This window comes from Sprattus sprattus, assembly GCF_963457725.1.
Source record: "Sprattus sprattus genome assembly, chromosome: 7".
Lineage (NCBI taxonomy): Eukaryota > Metazoa > Chordata > Actinopteri > Clupeiformes > Clupeidae > Sprattus > Sprattus sprattus.
In genome coordinates, this window is record NC_137926.1 from 36,404,578 (window position 1) to 36,417,384 (window position 12,807).

The 12,807-nt window shown below is 40.1% G+C and overlaps 1 protein-coding gene across 1 annotated transcript in view; it reads right to left on the reverse strand.

Annotated features, from left to right (window-relative positions):
• Positions 1–211: 211 nt before the first annotated feature.
• Positions 212–12,807, reverse strand: part of ptpn9a (protein tyrosine phosphatase non-receptor type 9a) — a gene marked incomplete at its 3' end in the record, with an annotated part of 33,379 nt that continues 20,783 nt past the window's right edge. Inside the window, exons 7-13 of the mRNA XM_080841679.1 lie at positions 10,643–10,959; positions 10,284–10,371; positions 10,097–10,166; positions 2,140–2,218; positions 1,483–1,633; positions 827–1,034; positions 212–402 (exon numbers count right to left, since the gene is read on the reverse strand). Coding sequence (XP_080697805.1) covers positions 212–402; positions 827–1,034; positions 1,483–1,633; positions 2,140–2,218; positions 10,097–10,166; positions 10,284–10,371; positions 10,643–10,959 — 1,104 coding nt within the window. The remainder of the gene's footprint in view (positions 403–826; positions 1,035–1,482; positions 1,634–2,139; positions 2,219–10,096; positions 10,167–10,283; positions 10,372–10,642; positions 10,960–12,807) is intronic.

A 12,807-nucleotide genomic window follows, 5' to 3' on the forward strand; every position in this document is an offset into this window, starting at 1 on the left:
TCACTGCAATCTTCATTCAAGAAATGCAACTTGGCTTGGTAAAATGGTTGGAGCAACCCTAAAACGGCTTCCAGCAGTCTCCATTGGTCCAGTGGAATGTTGGGGCGACTCTAAAATGGCTTCCTGCAGCCTCCATTGGTCCAGTGGAATGTGTGTGTGTGTGGGGGGGGGGGGGGGGGGGTGGGGTGGTGGGGGTGCACCTCTGTAGAGATCACTGGCTGTCAATAAGCAATCCCTGTCTTTGAACATGCTCAATAATGGCAGTGTAACAAAAGTAGTACTGTTCTGGGGTCTGGATGCAAAAGGCTCTGTGCATCCTCATCCGGCGAACTGTCTGAAACACATTCAGCGTCCCAACATCCTGGAGCTGAGACAAGCAGATGTCCAGAGCACAGAAAGTACCTGGGAAAGACAGGAAATCATTAGTTGTCTTGAGAGGAGCCAACATATCTTCCAGTATCCATCCAGTCACAGAGCAATAAAAGAGCACACAAAGTAGGAAATCAAATTTACGTTCACATCCTTGAAAGATCATTCTGAGGGCCAGAGAATCATTATGAATAACACACACTGGAATACCAGAGAATCATTTTGAATAACACACACTGGAATACCAGAGAATCATTTTGAATAACACACACTGGAATACCAGAGAATCATTTTGAATAACACACACTGGAATGCTGGTCTGGAAGCCACTGTATGATAAACCCAGAGAGACACCTGTGTTTTACTATGGACCCTGCAAACAATTGTTTACCAGCAAAGAATATTCACACACACACACCACCCAAGGGAAATGGCGCTGAAGGGAAAAAAAAAAAACCTGTTCTGCCGATTCCTGCGCTGCAGTGAACCACTACTGGAGGCCCGAGGTGATGTCCACTCCACTGTGTACCCATGGTTATTACAGCATTCTTCTGGTGCCTCTTGACTGCAGCCAGGAAGTCGATGAGTGTTACAGCAGAGGTGGGCACACCATAGTCTGGCCAGCTTACATACTGCAAATGCACCACTGTTCTCTGCTCACAGTTCTGGACAAAACACAGGGAATGCTTCAAACCTTTTTACAGACTTTTTACAAAAATATATTTTCATAAGTTATGTCATATATTCCACACATCCAACCTCATTATAATTATTATTATTTGACGGAGTCAAGGCTCTTGGCTATGGTACTCTTATATGTTCAGGACACTTGAAAACCGTTTAGCCTCCTTTGTGTTGGACATTGGCTGAACCATTAACATTAGTGTCAGATTTCCTTGTTACCGGAGCTCAACACGTAGAGCAAGGTGCCGAAGTCATGGGTTCGATACCCAAAGAGCACACATGTCTGTACAATACCGTCACTTTGGACATAATAGGAAATGTAATGAAATATGTTATGTTGATGCGGCCAATCTGTCCTGCAACTGTGAGATTTAATACAGCTTGTCTCTTGTAAAACACGTATTAGCTTCCATAGAGTGGTCCCCTTACCTCAGTGTTGTGCAGCTCTAGAGTGGTCTTATTGTAGTGGGAGTGTTTCTCCACTCTCTGGTTGACTACTGCGATGGGGCCATACACCTCCTGCCCTCCCTCTTCTAAGGGCCAGTACTGGCCACACTTTTTTCTACCACCCTCATCCGTCCTGTAGATTTCAGACACATTCCAACATTTATTACCGGCGTGATATCAAAAATCAATCAATTCATTCAAATGAGCTCATTTAATAAGTACTTAAATCATTCAATACCACGTTTTAAAGTAGTCAACCATATCAGCATCACTGGATCACTGAGCAAAAGTCACTGACTATCTTAATGATGCACTCTAATTATACCCCAAAATATCACAAATGTGACTCCTTATTAATAGAATGAAACTCAAACCCATACAGCATAGAATATTATTCAGTGTTTATTTTTTTCTGCATCTTTCTGCTTTGGATAGTTCGTCTTTCAATTTGATCATGATTGTTGTATGCATTTGAACCTTAAAATGTAGGTAGTACAGTAATAACTACGGGCGCCTCTTGGCAGACTGGCAACAGGCCTAGATCTTGGTTTAATAAAACGGTTGGGCACCCCTGGATTAAGATGTTATAATGTCATAGATCCTAAACTCAGATTCCTGTTTAGTAGTGTTTGTGCTTACCTTGTAGTCATAACAATAACAAGAACATTTTGTTCCCACACCATCCTCCAGAAATCTCCATATGTTCTCTCAAGGGGACCTGAAATAGAAAAGTAATAATAAACAATAATAATTGTTGTGTGTAGTGTTTCACCATATCCTGATACTGAAAAAGTACCACAGTACTAGAGATTTGAAAACAGTACAATACCAGCATTTTGAAGAAAAAAAAACATACTCTTATCATGTGAATGGCTTTTTGATCAGTGTGAAGTGAGTCAAGAGCAGAGAGAGGGGATTTTTCACTTTTGCTTAGACACTAAACTTAAAGTGATGGCAGGCGCTTCAGCAACACATTGTCTCACTGACAAAGGGGGACCCCGAAATGGAATATGTGAGATATTTCAGCTCTAAAGTAGCCCCAAAACATGGCAGCACCGCTGTTTTAAAGTGTGTCTCACAAAGGGAGGCAACCAGGGGCGGACTGGGGGGGAAAAGTGGCCCGGGAGTTACTGTCAGACCGGCCCACTTAATACACGGTGCGCGGCCCACTAAGTACACAGCGCATTGCCCACTCAATGGATCGCACGTATCGGTCAGTGGCCTACTGGGAAAAATACCCATACACTTAACCTTATTTTGGTTGATTACAAAGAAATTACATCATATAGGCTTGTTTTTTAATAACATTTGGATCCACCAATTTGCCTGGATGGACACATGGAATAAAATGATACTGGCTATTGTAACACTCCAAGGTAGGTATAGTTTGCAAGATGAATAGTATCAGATCAGATCAGATGGCTATCAGATCAGATGGTTATACGTATACAAAGCCTATTGGTTAGTACACTCAAAGCGTATTAGATAAATATACTTGAAATTAGTGCTGTCAAATTATGACAATATTTAATCGCAATTTTTTGTCTATTATAAATGTCCCTTCATTTATTTTGTATCCATTTATCCATGTTTTATTCCAGAATCATCTATCTAGATAACATATTAACATTGTTTATAATGTAGGCTAAGTGTTGTGAAACGCAAGCTTTACTTGGCCAATTCAACACCTTTAGATAACATATTAACAATCTAGATAACATATTAACATTGTTTATAATGTAAGTGTTGGTGTAACACAGAGATTTTAGCATAACAGACTAGCTGGTTAACTTATTTGACACAAGTTACAGTATTAGAAATGATAAGATTGCCCTATTTACAACTACCACCATGGATAGCTTGCTCATCGATTGTAAGCAAGTGACTACGGCTAACATGTTAAAATAGATAATCTCGATGTTGACAACAGCTTGCTTATTTTACCAGATCATAATGGTCTCAATTTAAGACATACCGTTAGCTAGGCTTGCTGTAGGGAACGTTACCTCATCTGTGAATAGCAAGCTAACATTTGGCAAGGTCAACGCCACATCTTACCTTATCACTGTCACCAGTCAGTGGTTTTCGTAACGTCAAAAAAAAAAAAAAAAAAAAAAAAATAGGTCACCATAGGTGTGAAGACAGATTACAAGTAGGAGTATAAAACTCAGTCAGTGCTTCTACTCATTTGTAGTTTTTAGAGAAAATTAGATTAACGTTGTCTACAGAAGTTAAATAATATATTGTACTGATATGCGCTGCGAGTGGGCCTGATGGCGGTGGGCCGGTTGATGATGATAATGGGCTGGTGTTTTGGGCCATCGGCCCACCGGGGATTTCCCCGGTATTCCCGATGGCCAGTCCGCCCCTGGAGGCAACATGTCACACCTAGTCAGACATCGGTTTAGATCCTTTTTAAGGAATTCTAAGAATGACAGGTGATAGTTGACTAGTTCACTCAGGAATCCATGAAAGAAATACAGAAATATTGAAAAGCCTCTCCAACAGTAATAATATACATATTCATACATAGCCTTAATATTTCCCTAATGTGATGCTGAAAGTCAACTAGTGGATGCATGTACGGCCCCGGCAAACAGATCACAACAAAAAACAAATGAAATTACTACTTGTAATTTAGTACCGCAACATCAAATGTGTTTCCTGTTTGCCGAGTGGATGCATGTACGGCCCCGGCAAACAGATCACAGCAAAAAACAAAATGTTCAATGCCAGAAAAACTAAACATATCTAAATATTGCAATATGCAACAGGCAAACCGACACACAGGTGACATGTCCCTGGTTGGTGAAATGATTCATCTGTGTGTTTGTTCGTGCTGATTCCCGACTGACAGACCTGCAGACTGATTCGTCATTTCCTGTTTGTTAGATGGATCAGGAGGAGCCTCCTGGGCCTGATCACTCCCCTCCTCAGCCCGCCCCGAATCGCCCCTGCAGACCGGCTCCAGAGCATCACCAGCATCGCCCACGCCGCCCTGCTCCCCATCCTGGGCCCTCAACTCAGTCATCATCCCCTTGACGACTTCTCCCGCTGGATGTGACGACCCCCACCCTGGTCATCGGCAGCTCCATGGTCCGAGATGTCCACACCCCCCCCTTTAACAAACGGCCCCTGCAAGGTCCACTGCCTCCCCGGAGCCAGGCGTGTTCCAATCGCTGATGGATGTGGAACTTTCCCTCCCCACCCCCACCACTCTGCACGTAGTCTCTCTACCTGGTCTACCTAGAGAAACCCTCGGACAACCGCACCCACTGCATTGCCGTACACCTACTCTACCCAATACCCTATGCTTGCATTTATGTACAATATACATTATTGCCTCCACCGAAATGTTTCTCTGTCCCTACATCCCCTACCCCTGTAACAATAACCCTATTGCCACAGTAATCTGGTCTTGTCTGTATCATGTATTTACCACCAGATGTACGTACACATATGTCCAGTGACCAAATGCTGGCTGTGTATTGCCCCTGTTGCTTCCTTTCCCCTTCTGCCACACTACCCTTCCCCTTCCCCCCTTCCCCCCGTCCCACCTTCCTGTCTCCACCCAGCCGACCTCAAGCAGATGGGTCCCCCCTTATGTGCCGTGGTTCTGCTCAAGGTTTCTCCCTGCCTAACAGGGAGTTTTTTCTTGCCCCTGTTGCCGTTGTGCATGCACTAAGGGGGTTCAGGCTCTGGGCTCTGTTAAGCGCCGAGAGGCAATTGTATTGTTATGGCGCTATACAAATAGAATTGAATTGAATTGAATTGAATTGAATTGAATTGAATTGAATTGAATTGAATTGAACTATTAATGTTTATTTACAGTTATGCTGTAATGGTGTCAAATGGGAATAGGAGCAAACTGTGAAATCAAACCGATAATCAATCCCTTTGTGGCAAGGTCAAGAGGGAGGGGGAACTTCTGGCCCTTCATTCTCTACACTGATATCAGAGTGAGCCCTTGCCCTATTGATGTCCCAGTATTTCTCTCAGGATTGTTTGATGTCATTTCACATGATCCGCATCACTTTGAACGCAAAACTTTTATTGATGGGCTGATTTTGAGAAATGAAAACTGCTTCAGGCTATGCAGCATGCGGCATTTCCTGGTTGCTATGGTTGCCTAGTTGCTATACTAGCTAAGGAACCTTTTAAATAACCTTAAGCAGTTTAAATGGCGGAGTTAAATTTGCATTTAATGATAACTAGTTATCTAGCCGAAGTTACAGTCTCCTCAGTTTAAAAAGGCAGAAACAGGGATTAAAGCAAAAAAAAAAATCATCTGACTGAAAAAAAAAAAATCGGCACTCACATGGGGTTGTGGCTGCATACCGCCTCGATATTTGAACTTCATATTATCACGATATTATCACTTACTAGTTCAAAGCTAGAGCATAAAACCAATATTTTTGCAAGACTTCACCATTCTTGTTAATGGGCTATACATGACAAAACGATTTACTGAAATCCAGGGGCATTTAAAAAACAAGTCCGAGCGGACAACAAGATGCGTCAACTCAACTCTGCCACCTTGTGGACACAGGAGGGAATTACAATTGAAAGAATGCGTTTCAGACAGACCGACCGACCGACGGACGGACGGACATACCCTCTTATAGAGATGCCGGACGCATCTAAAAATAAAATGGGGGCACTTTTAGAAAGTTGTGAAATAACATTTAGGCCTAACCTTTGTTCAAAATAATAAACACACTTATTTAGGCTTACAGTATATGAACAATTGTCATCAAATGGCAATAATAAGACTATTAGCATTAGTCTACAGATTCAAAGTGTTTTCTTAGATTTTTTTAACAAAAACCAAACAGACAACGTAAATTAGACAATCATATTCAATAGTATTCTTATTTATTTTAGGTTATTAGTTGTTATAGTAATAACAACTAATACAATCTTATTAAAGGTAAAAAAAAATAACTTTTAACAATCGTTTTTTTTCTTTTATAACACATTATATTTATGGATTTTTGTGTTACCTTTAATCATATACCTACCATAGTAGGCCTACAGGAAATAGCCAACAGATTAGACTAATTACACCGCGTTCCACATTATTATGCAAATTGGATTTAAGGGTCATAAACATTAATTTGAATTTTTTTTCGATTAAAGTCATGGGTGGTATTGTGTCTCAGGGCTAATTGAATGATTTAAATCAATCTCAGACACCTGAGAAAATTAGTTTGCCAGGTGAGCCCAATCAAAGGAAAACTACTTAAGAAGGATGTTCCACATTATTAAGCAAGCTACATGTTTCAGGCAAAATGGGGAAGTAAAAGGATCTCTCTGCTGCTGAAAAGCGGCAAATAGTGCAATACCTTGGTCAAGGTATCACAACATTGGATATTTCCAAAGAATTGCGCATGGGGAAGACATTTGTCACTGATTCACAGCACAAGTGGGTTCGTTCAGATAAAGGCAAGATAAGGAATATTTCTGCAAAACAAATGCGTAGGGTCAAGAGAGCAGCCACTAAAATGCCATTGAATAGCAGCAAACAGGTGTTTGAAGCCGCTGGTGCCTCTGGAGTCTCGCGAACCTCAGGATGTAGGATGCTCAAGAGGTTTGCAAGTGTCCTTAAACCTTATTTCGGCCACCCCTAAACCCAGCTCACAAGCAAAAAAGATTGCAGTAGGCTCAGGACTACATTAAGACTTACTTTCAAACTGTTTTGTTTACGGATGAGTGCCGTGCAGCCCTTGATGGTCCTGATGGATGGTTGGTGAATGGCCACCATGTCCCAACAAGGCTAAGACGTCAACAAGGAGGTGGCAAAGTCATGTTTTGGGCCGTATTCATGGGGAGAGAGCTGGTAGGCCCCTTCAGGGTCCCCGACGGTGTGAAAATGACCTCAGCAAAGTATGTAGAGTTTCTGACTGACCACTTTCTTCCGTGGTACAAAAAGAAGAGCCGCGCCTTCAATAGCAAAGTCATATTTATGCATAACAATGCACCATCTCATGCTGCAAAGAATACCTCTGGGGCATTGGCTATAGCAGCCAATGCCCCAGAGGTATTCTTTGCATAAAAGAAGAGAAACTCATGGCGTGGCCCCCATCTTACCCTGACCTTAACCCTATTGAGAACCTTTGGAGCATCATCAAGCAAAATATCTATGTGGGTGGAAGGCAGTTCACATCCATTCAGGTGCTCTGGGAGGCTATTATGGCATCCTGATAAGCCATTAAAGCAGAAACAATCAAAGAACTCATGAGTTCAATGGATGCCAGAATTGTGAGGCTGATATCAAAGAAGGGGTCCTATGTAACATGTAACTTGACCTGTTAAGATGTTTTTGATTACATTTTTTTTTTTCAGTAAATACAGCTTCCTAATGCTGCAAATTCAACAAATTACAATTTGTAGTTCTTTACAACCTATAAAATATCTTGAAACTCTGAGACTTTGAAACTCTGCATAATAATTTGGAACACTGCATTTTGAGTTTTTTATTTTTGAGAAAAATACTGTTATCATTGGGAGGTTTGTTCAATACAATTTGAATTATACTCTAACAGTTGATGACTTGAAAATGATACTGACTGAATGTGCATTACTATAAAGGAAAATCTGAGCAAAGTGTAATGTGCATAATAATGTGGAACGCGGTGTAGACTAGTTAGCTAGCATGCAAGCAAGCCTTTGTAGCCAACGCACTATCAGAGATAGCCAACGTTAGCTAACTAACATTAAACTAGCTTAACCGAACTAAATCATTTCTAAAAGTATTATTACTAGTTATCATTCACCGTAGGCGATGTGTGTCGCTTGGAGCTTGGTGACGAAATGCCATGTATTTCTGAATGTTTTCGCTCCCCTTGATGGAGTCAGCAGAAGAATTTGCATGTGCTGGATTGACAAGGATTTGGGCAACTCGTTGTCCACAATTCCGACATGCCTTGAAAACAAAACCGGGTCTTTTTCTCTTTGTCATTGTCTTCCTCCACCCTGTCAATCTAGCTTTCATTTTAGACAGTCGCTGGGTGTATACATTTTATATTTTAGAACCTGAGATGGTGACAGAGACTGCACTGATCCTCATTTCTCCTCACTCTCGCAGTAACAGCCGGGTCTGATTAGGAAGCGCTCCAAATATTTTTTGTTAGAACGTTCGTTTCTTCACGCAACAATCAGTCAAGGCGAAAAATCAAAACATTAAATGGCAAATGACCGGGTCATATGCTACTTAAGCAATAAGCCCCAAAAGGCTGTGCTTTGCGCTGATTTTAGAACAGGTAAGGGAGTTGTTAGGCACGATGCGAAGCTGTTACCTGTTACTACACATATTTGATATGGTTTCATAAATAAAGACAATTCAATTTAAGAAACAATAGTTTAATGATAAACCGTCATTCTTCCGCCACTAAAAATTATAGTTCCTAAATAAATCGTTGCCACGCAACCCTTGAAGCAACGCAACAGCCAGATGGAACACTGGGTATGAAATTGCCCTATATGAATGCCTTGCCATTCGCTGCGCAGTAATATGGAATGTAATCAGGTCAAATTGTAAGGTAATGCTGGATTTTACAATGGCTTTTAGCCAATCACAATCAAGGATTTGAACAATCAGGTTTAGAAGATGTTTTTGACAAGTTAATAAAATTATTATTACAGAAAATTATATCCCCCCCCTCCCTATTTTTTTTCTCTTCGGATCTGCATCGATCTCATTGTTGGCCTTATGCGAGCCGAGTTGACGGAAATCCGTCATAGCGACGGAAAACTTTAATCCATGGGCAGAAACTCCTCTGGTGCCTGTGCAGCTTTCCAAATACATACGTTTTACTTGGCATCTAATTAGTTCATATTAACATACCCTAGCATCCTACCAACTGTTAAGATAGTTCCCTTAGATGCAGATAGCATGAGACCTTACACGTTCTACACGCGGTGGTTTGTGCTTCGTAATATCCTGTGATTTACAGTCAGGTGGGAAGACACCTTACTGGAACATTATGGAAGACTGAGTGGGAATGAAAATGTTATTTACTCTGTGTTGTTTTAACCTGATAATGGATTTTATATGTGAAAGGGGCTCAGGAAGTCGTATGCAAATCACTGCAAAGAGACTTTTCAATCATGCATATGCCCCAAGCTTCCCCTTTATTTAATGCACACATGCATCTCTAGCAAAGTCACAAATGTAATTTTATACAGATGGCCTTTGAGATTTGGCCATTCGTGTTTCATACATAGGAATTCTTTTTTCCTTCTTTTTTTGTGCAACATTAGGCTATAATATTACTTGGAATAAACTGTTCCTAGATTATGATATCTCTAATCAGTCTCATCAAAATGTGTTCTAGGAATGGTATTGAAATGTATTAAAATACATGACTTGACAAAATTACATGACAAATGACATGACATGACAAAAATGTTGGTATCGTGACAACACTAGCTGTGTGTAACAGCATATTATGCAATAAAATAACTCCTTAATGTCTCAAAATTCTCTCATCTCTTCTTTTAGTGTGTATTCATAAAAATAAATCAATTGCAATTACTTTTTTGACAATTTTCAGCCCAATGGATTTCCAGCTAGTTAAGAATATTTCAACCACACCTTGCGTGCCGATATAGGCATTCTTCTGTTTGTATCCATCCATAAAGCTGGCATTAATGTAGTCTGATCTCTGTAGTGGAAATATCACAAGCAGTGAGAAACAAGTGTAATATATTGCCTGAGATCACTACAGTCATGAAATACAGACATTTCAAATTCAACAGAAATTAAGGTTTGATCTACACACCTCATTTCTCCTGGCTTTGAGGCAAACTCGTGTTTGGTCTAAGCAAAGAACATCTGCATACCGATTCTTGTCCTGATTGTATGGAGCTCTGTTTAAAAAAAAAAAAAACAGGCTTGTTTAAATTACACATCACTCATCAGAACCTTAACTTAACTTTAGAAAACTGTTTTAAACTATTAATTGGCTAATACATTTAAATTAATTCATTTAAATGAATTAAAGGTATATACCTCTATCCAAAGCAACCTACAGCATATATATTCTATTTTTCCATCAGCGTGTGTACTCTCTGTGTATAAAATCCGTGACCTTGGTGTTGTTGGCACTTCCATAACTACTGGCATGAGTAACAAACTTACAGAGCACAGTGGAAGGTCCCAGACGGGGCCTCTTTACGGATCTCCTCATACTCTGCATAGATGCCAGGCCGATGCAGCGCCCCCACATGCTCCATCAGCTCCTGGAGTCTCAAGGCCTCTGGGCCTACAGTGTGGATGGAGACGCCGTCCACTGGAATGCTAACCAGCTCATCCACAGGGTCAGACCTTCCATTCTGGGTTGCTAATAAATGTTTGTTCAAGCCACAAGCATCCAGTGGGAGTACCCCTCCTAAATGTTCAGGGAGACAGTCCCGTGGAAGGTGCTGAGGAAGATCGGTCATTTTTACCATTTGCACCTGGAATACAAAAATATATACTCGTCACGCAAACCCCAAGACAAATAATGTCCGTCATGAAGTAGGGAAGAAAGTAGATTACATTATGATAACATTCCAGAAACAAATTAATGTACTAGTTGTACAGGCCGTATTGATATTTGGTCTATAGCCTTATCTTGGGATTATCTGTATGCGTGGCATAGTTTTCAAGTTTAAGAAGAAAAATTCAAGAACTTCAGAAAAGTTATAAGGCGCATGTTTGTTGGTGGAATAAGTTTGGAAACAAGCTTTTAATAGTGCTTACAATAGGCTACTGTATTATTGTAGTTGTGATGCTACCTAACTTAGCTCGCTAGTTTGAGACCAACTGTTAGAGAGGTTAATCAGGAATAAAGAAAAATGTGTTATTCATTAAATAAAGTTGATTGAAGTCAGTGTTGCCAAAAGTACAATATAAATGCAGTGGCTGGGAAATAAACCTGGGTTGATTTCTCCTTAAAACGGAAAAACAAGCAGTTCCACTTGGGCACCCCTTCTAATATCATTGTGTAGCCTAGTATGTATACATATACAAGACCAAATGCAATTTTTTTTTTTTTTTTTTTAAATGGTGGTAAAATAACTGTTTTGAAAATTGTACCAAATGACGTCATTCCACAGTCTAGGATGAGCTCGCGCATGGACTTTTTGTCTGTTTATTTTAATTTTGCTACTTTTTCAAACCAATACATATAAAAAACTAACTAGAAAACACAAACATGCATGAATAGCAGTTTTATTACTTATTTGGTGAGCATTTCTAGGCAAAATTTTTTTGGGAAAATTGTACCACAGGTAACGCATATCTTGATATCGGTCAAAACTAAAAATCTCCTTAAAACGAAAAAACAAGCAGTTTCACTTGGGCACCCCCTTCTAATATCATTTGGTAGGGTAAAAGCTAACTGTGTGCCAAATTTCATGCTTTTATCACCCCGGTCACGAACACGTTGTTAAGCCACCTGACTACTAATAGCAGCTCGCTATTCAGTTATCAGCTTGAAGTGTTTCTGAATTTGGATTTTACAGCTGTTCCTAGAGACCCTTTCACATGTGAAATCTATAATAATGCCAGATTAAAAACAACCAGAAATAAATATTGAACTGCCATTCCCACTAAACTGTCAGTCATGTTTTTTGTGTCTTCAGCCCCACATGAAACAGCATATTACGGAATACCTCGGCAAGACGCAAAGCAGTCAGCACTGTCAGCAAAGATTTCCAGTGTTAAAATAGAGCACTAATTTATGGCACAGTCATAGTTAAAGTCTCATGCTAGTTAAAGTCACCTAGGTAGCTTAGGTATCCAAGTTAAAGTTAAACCTAATGTAATAGCAAAGCTGCACAGGCACCCTGAGTGTTTCTACCTTTTCTTATTATAATTGTATCCGTTAAATTGAGAAGACCAACATCATCTAGATAACTAGCTATCATTGTATGCAAATTAATACAATTTAAACCATTCTAGGTTATTTAAATGATTCCTTAGCTAGCTAGCTAGCATAGCATAGCAACTAGGCAACCGTTGAAATCAGGGAACAAACAAACTCTTAACTGCATAGCCTTAATCAAAGTTTAATTTCTTAAATCAGTTCAGCATTAAAAGCCAGTCTTGGGCTCAAAATTTTCACAGCCACTTGCAGGTGATATTAAATGACTCCACATTTCCATTGAACAATTATAACACATCAGTGGTGCAAGGGCTTACATTGATATCAACTTAGTGAAGGGCGAGAAGTCCCCCCTCCCCCATAGGATTTATATTATTATTAGGTGTCATAGGATTGATATTATTATTAGGTTGCATAGGATTTATATTATTATTAG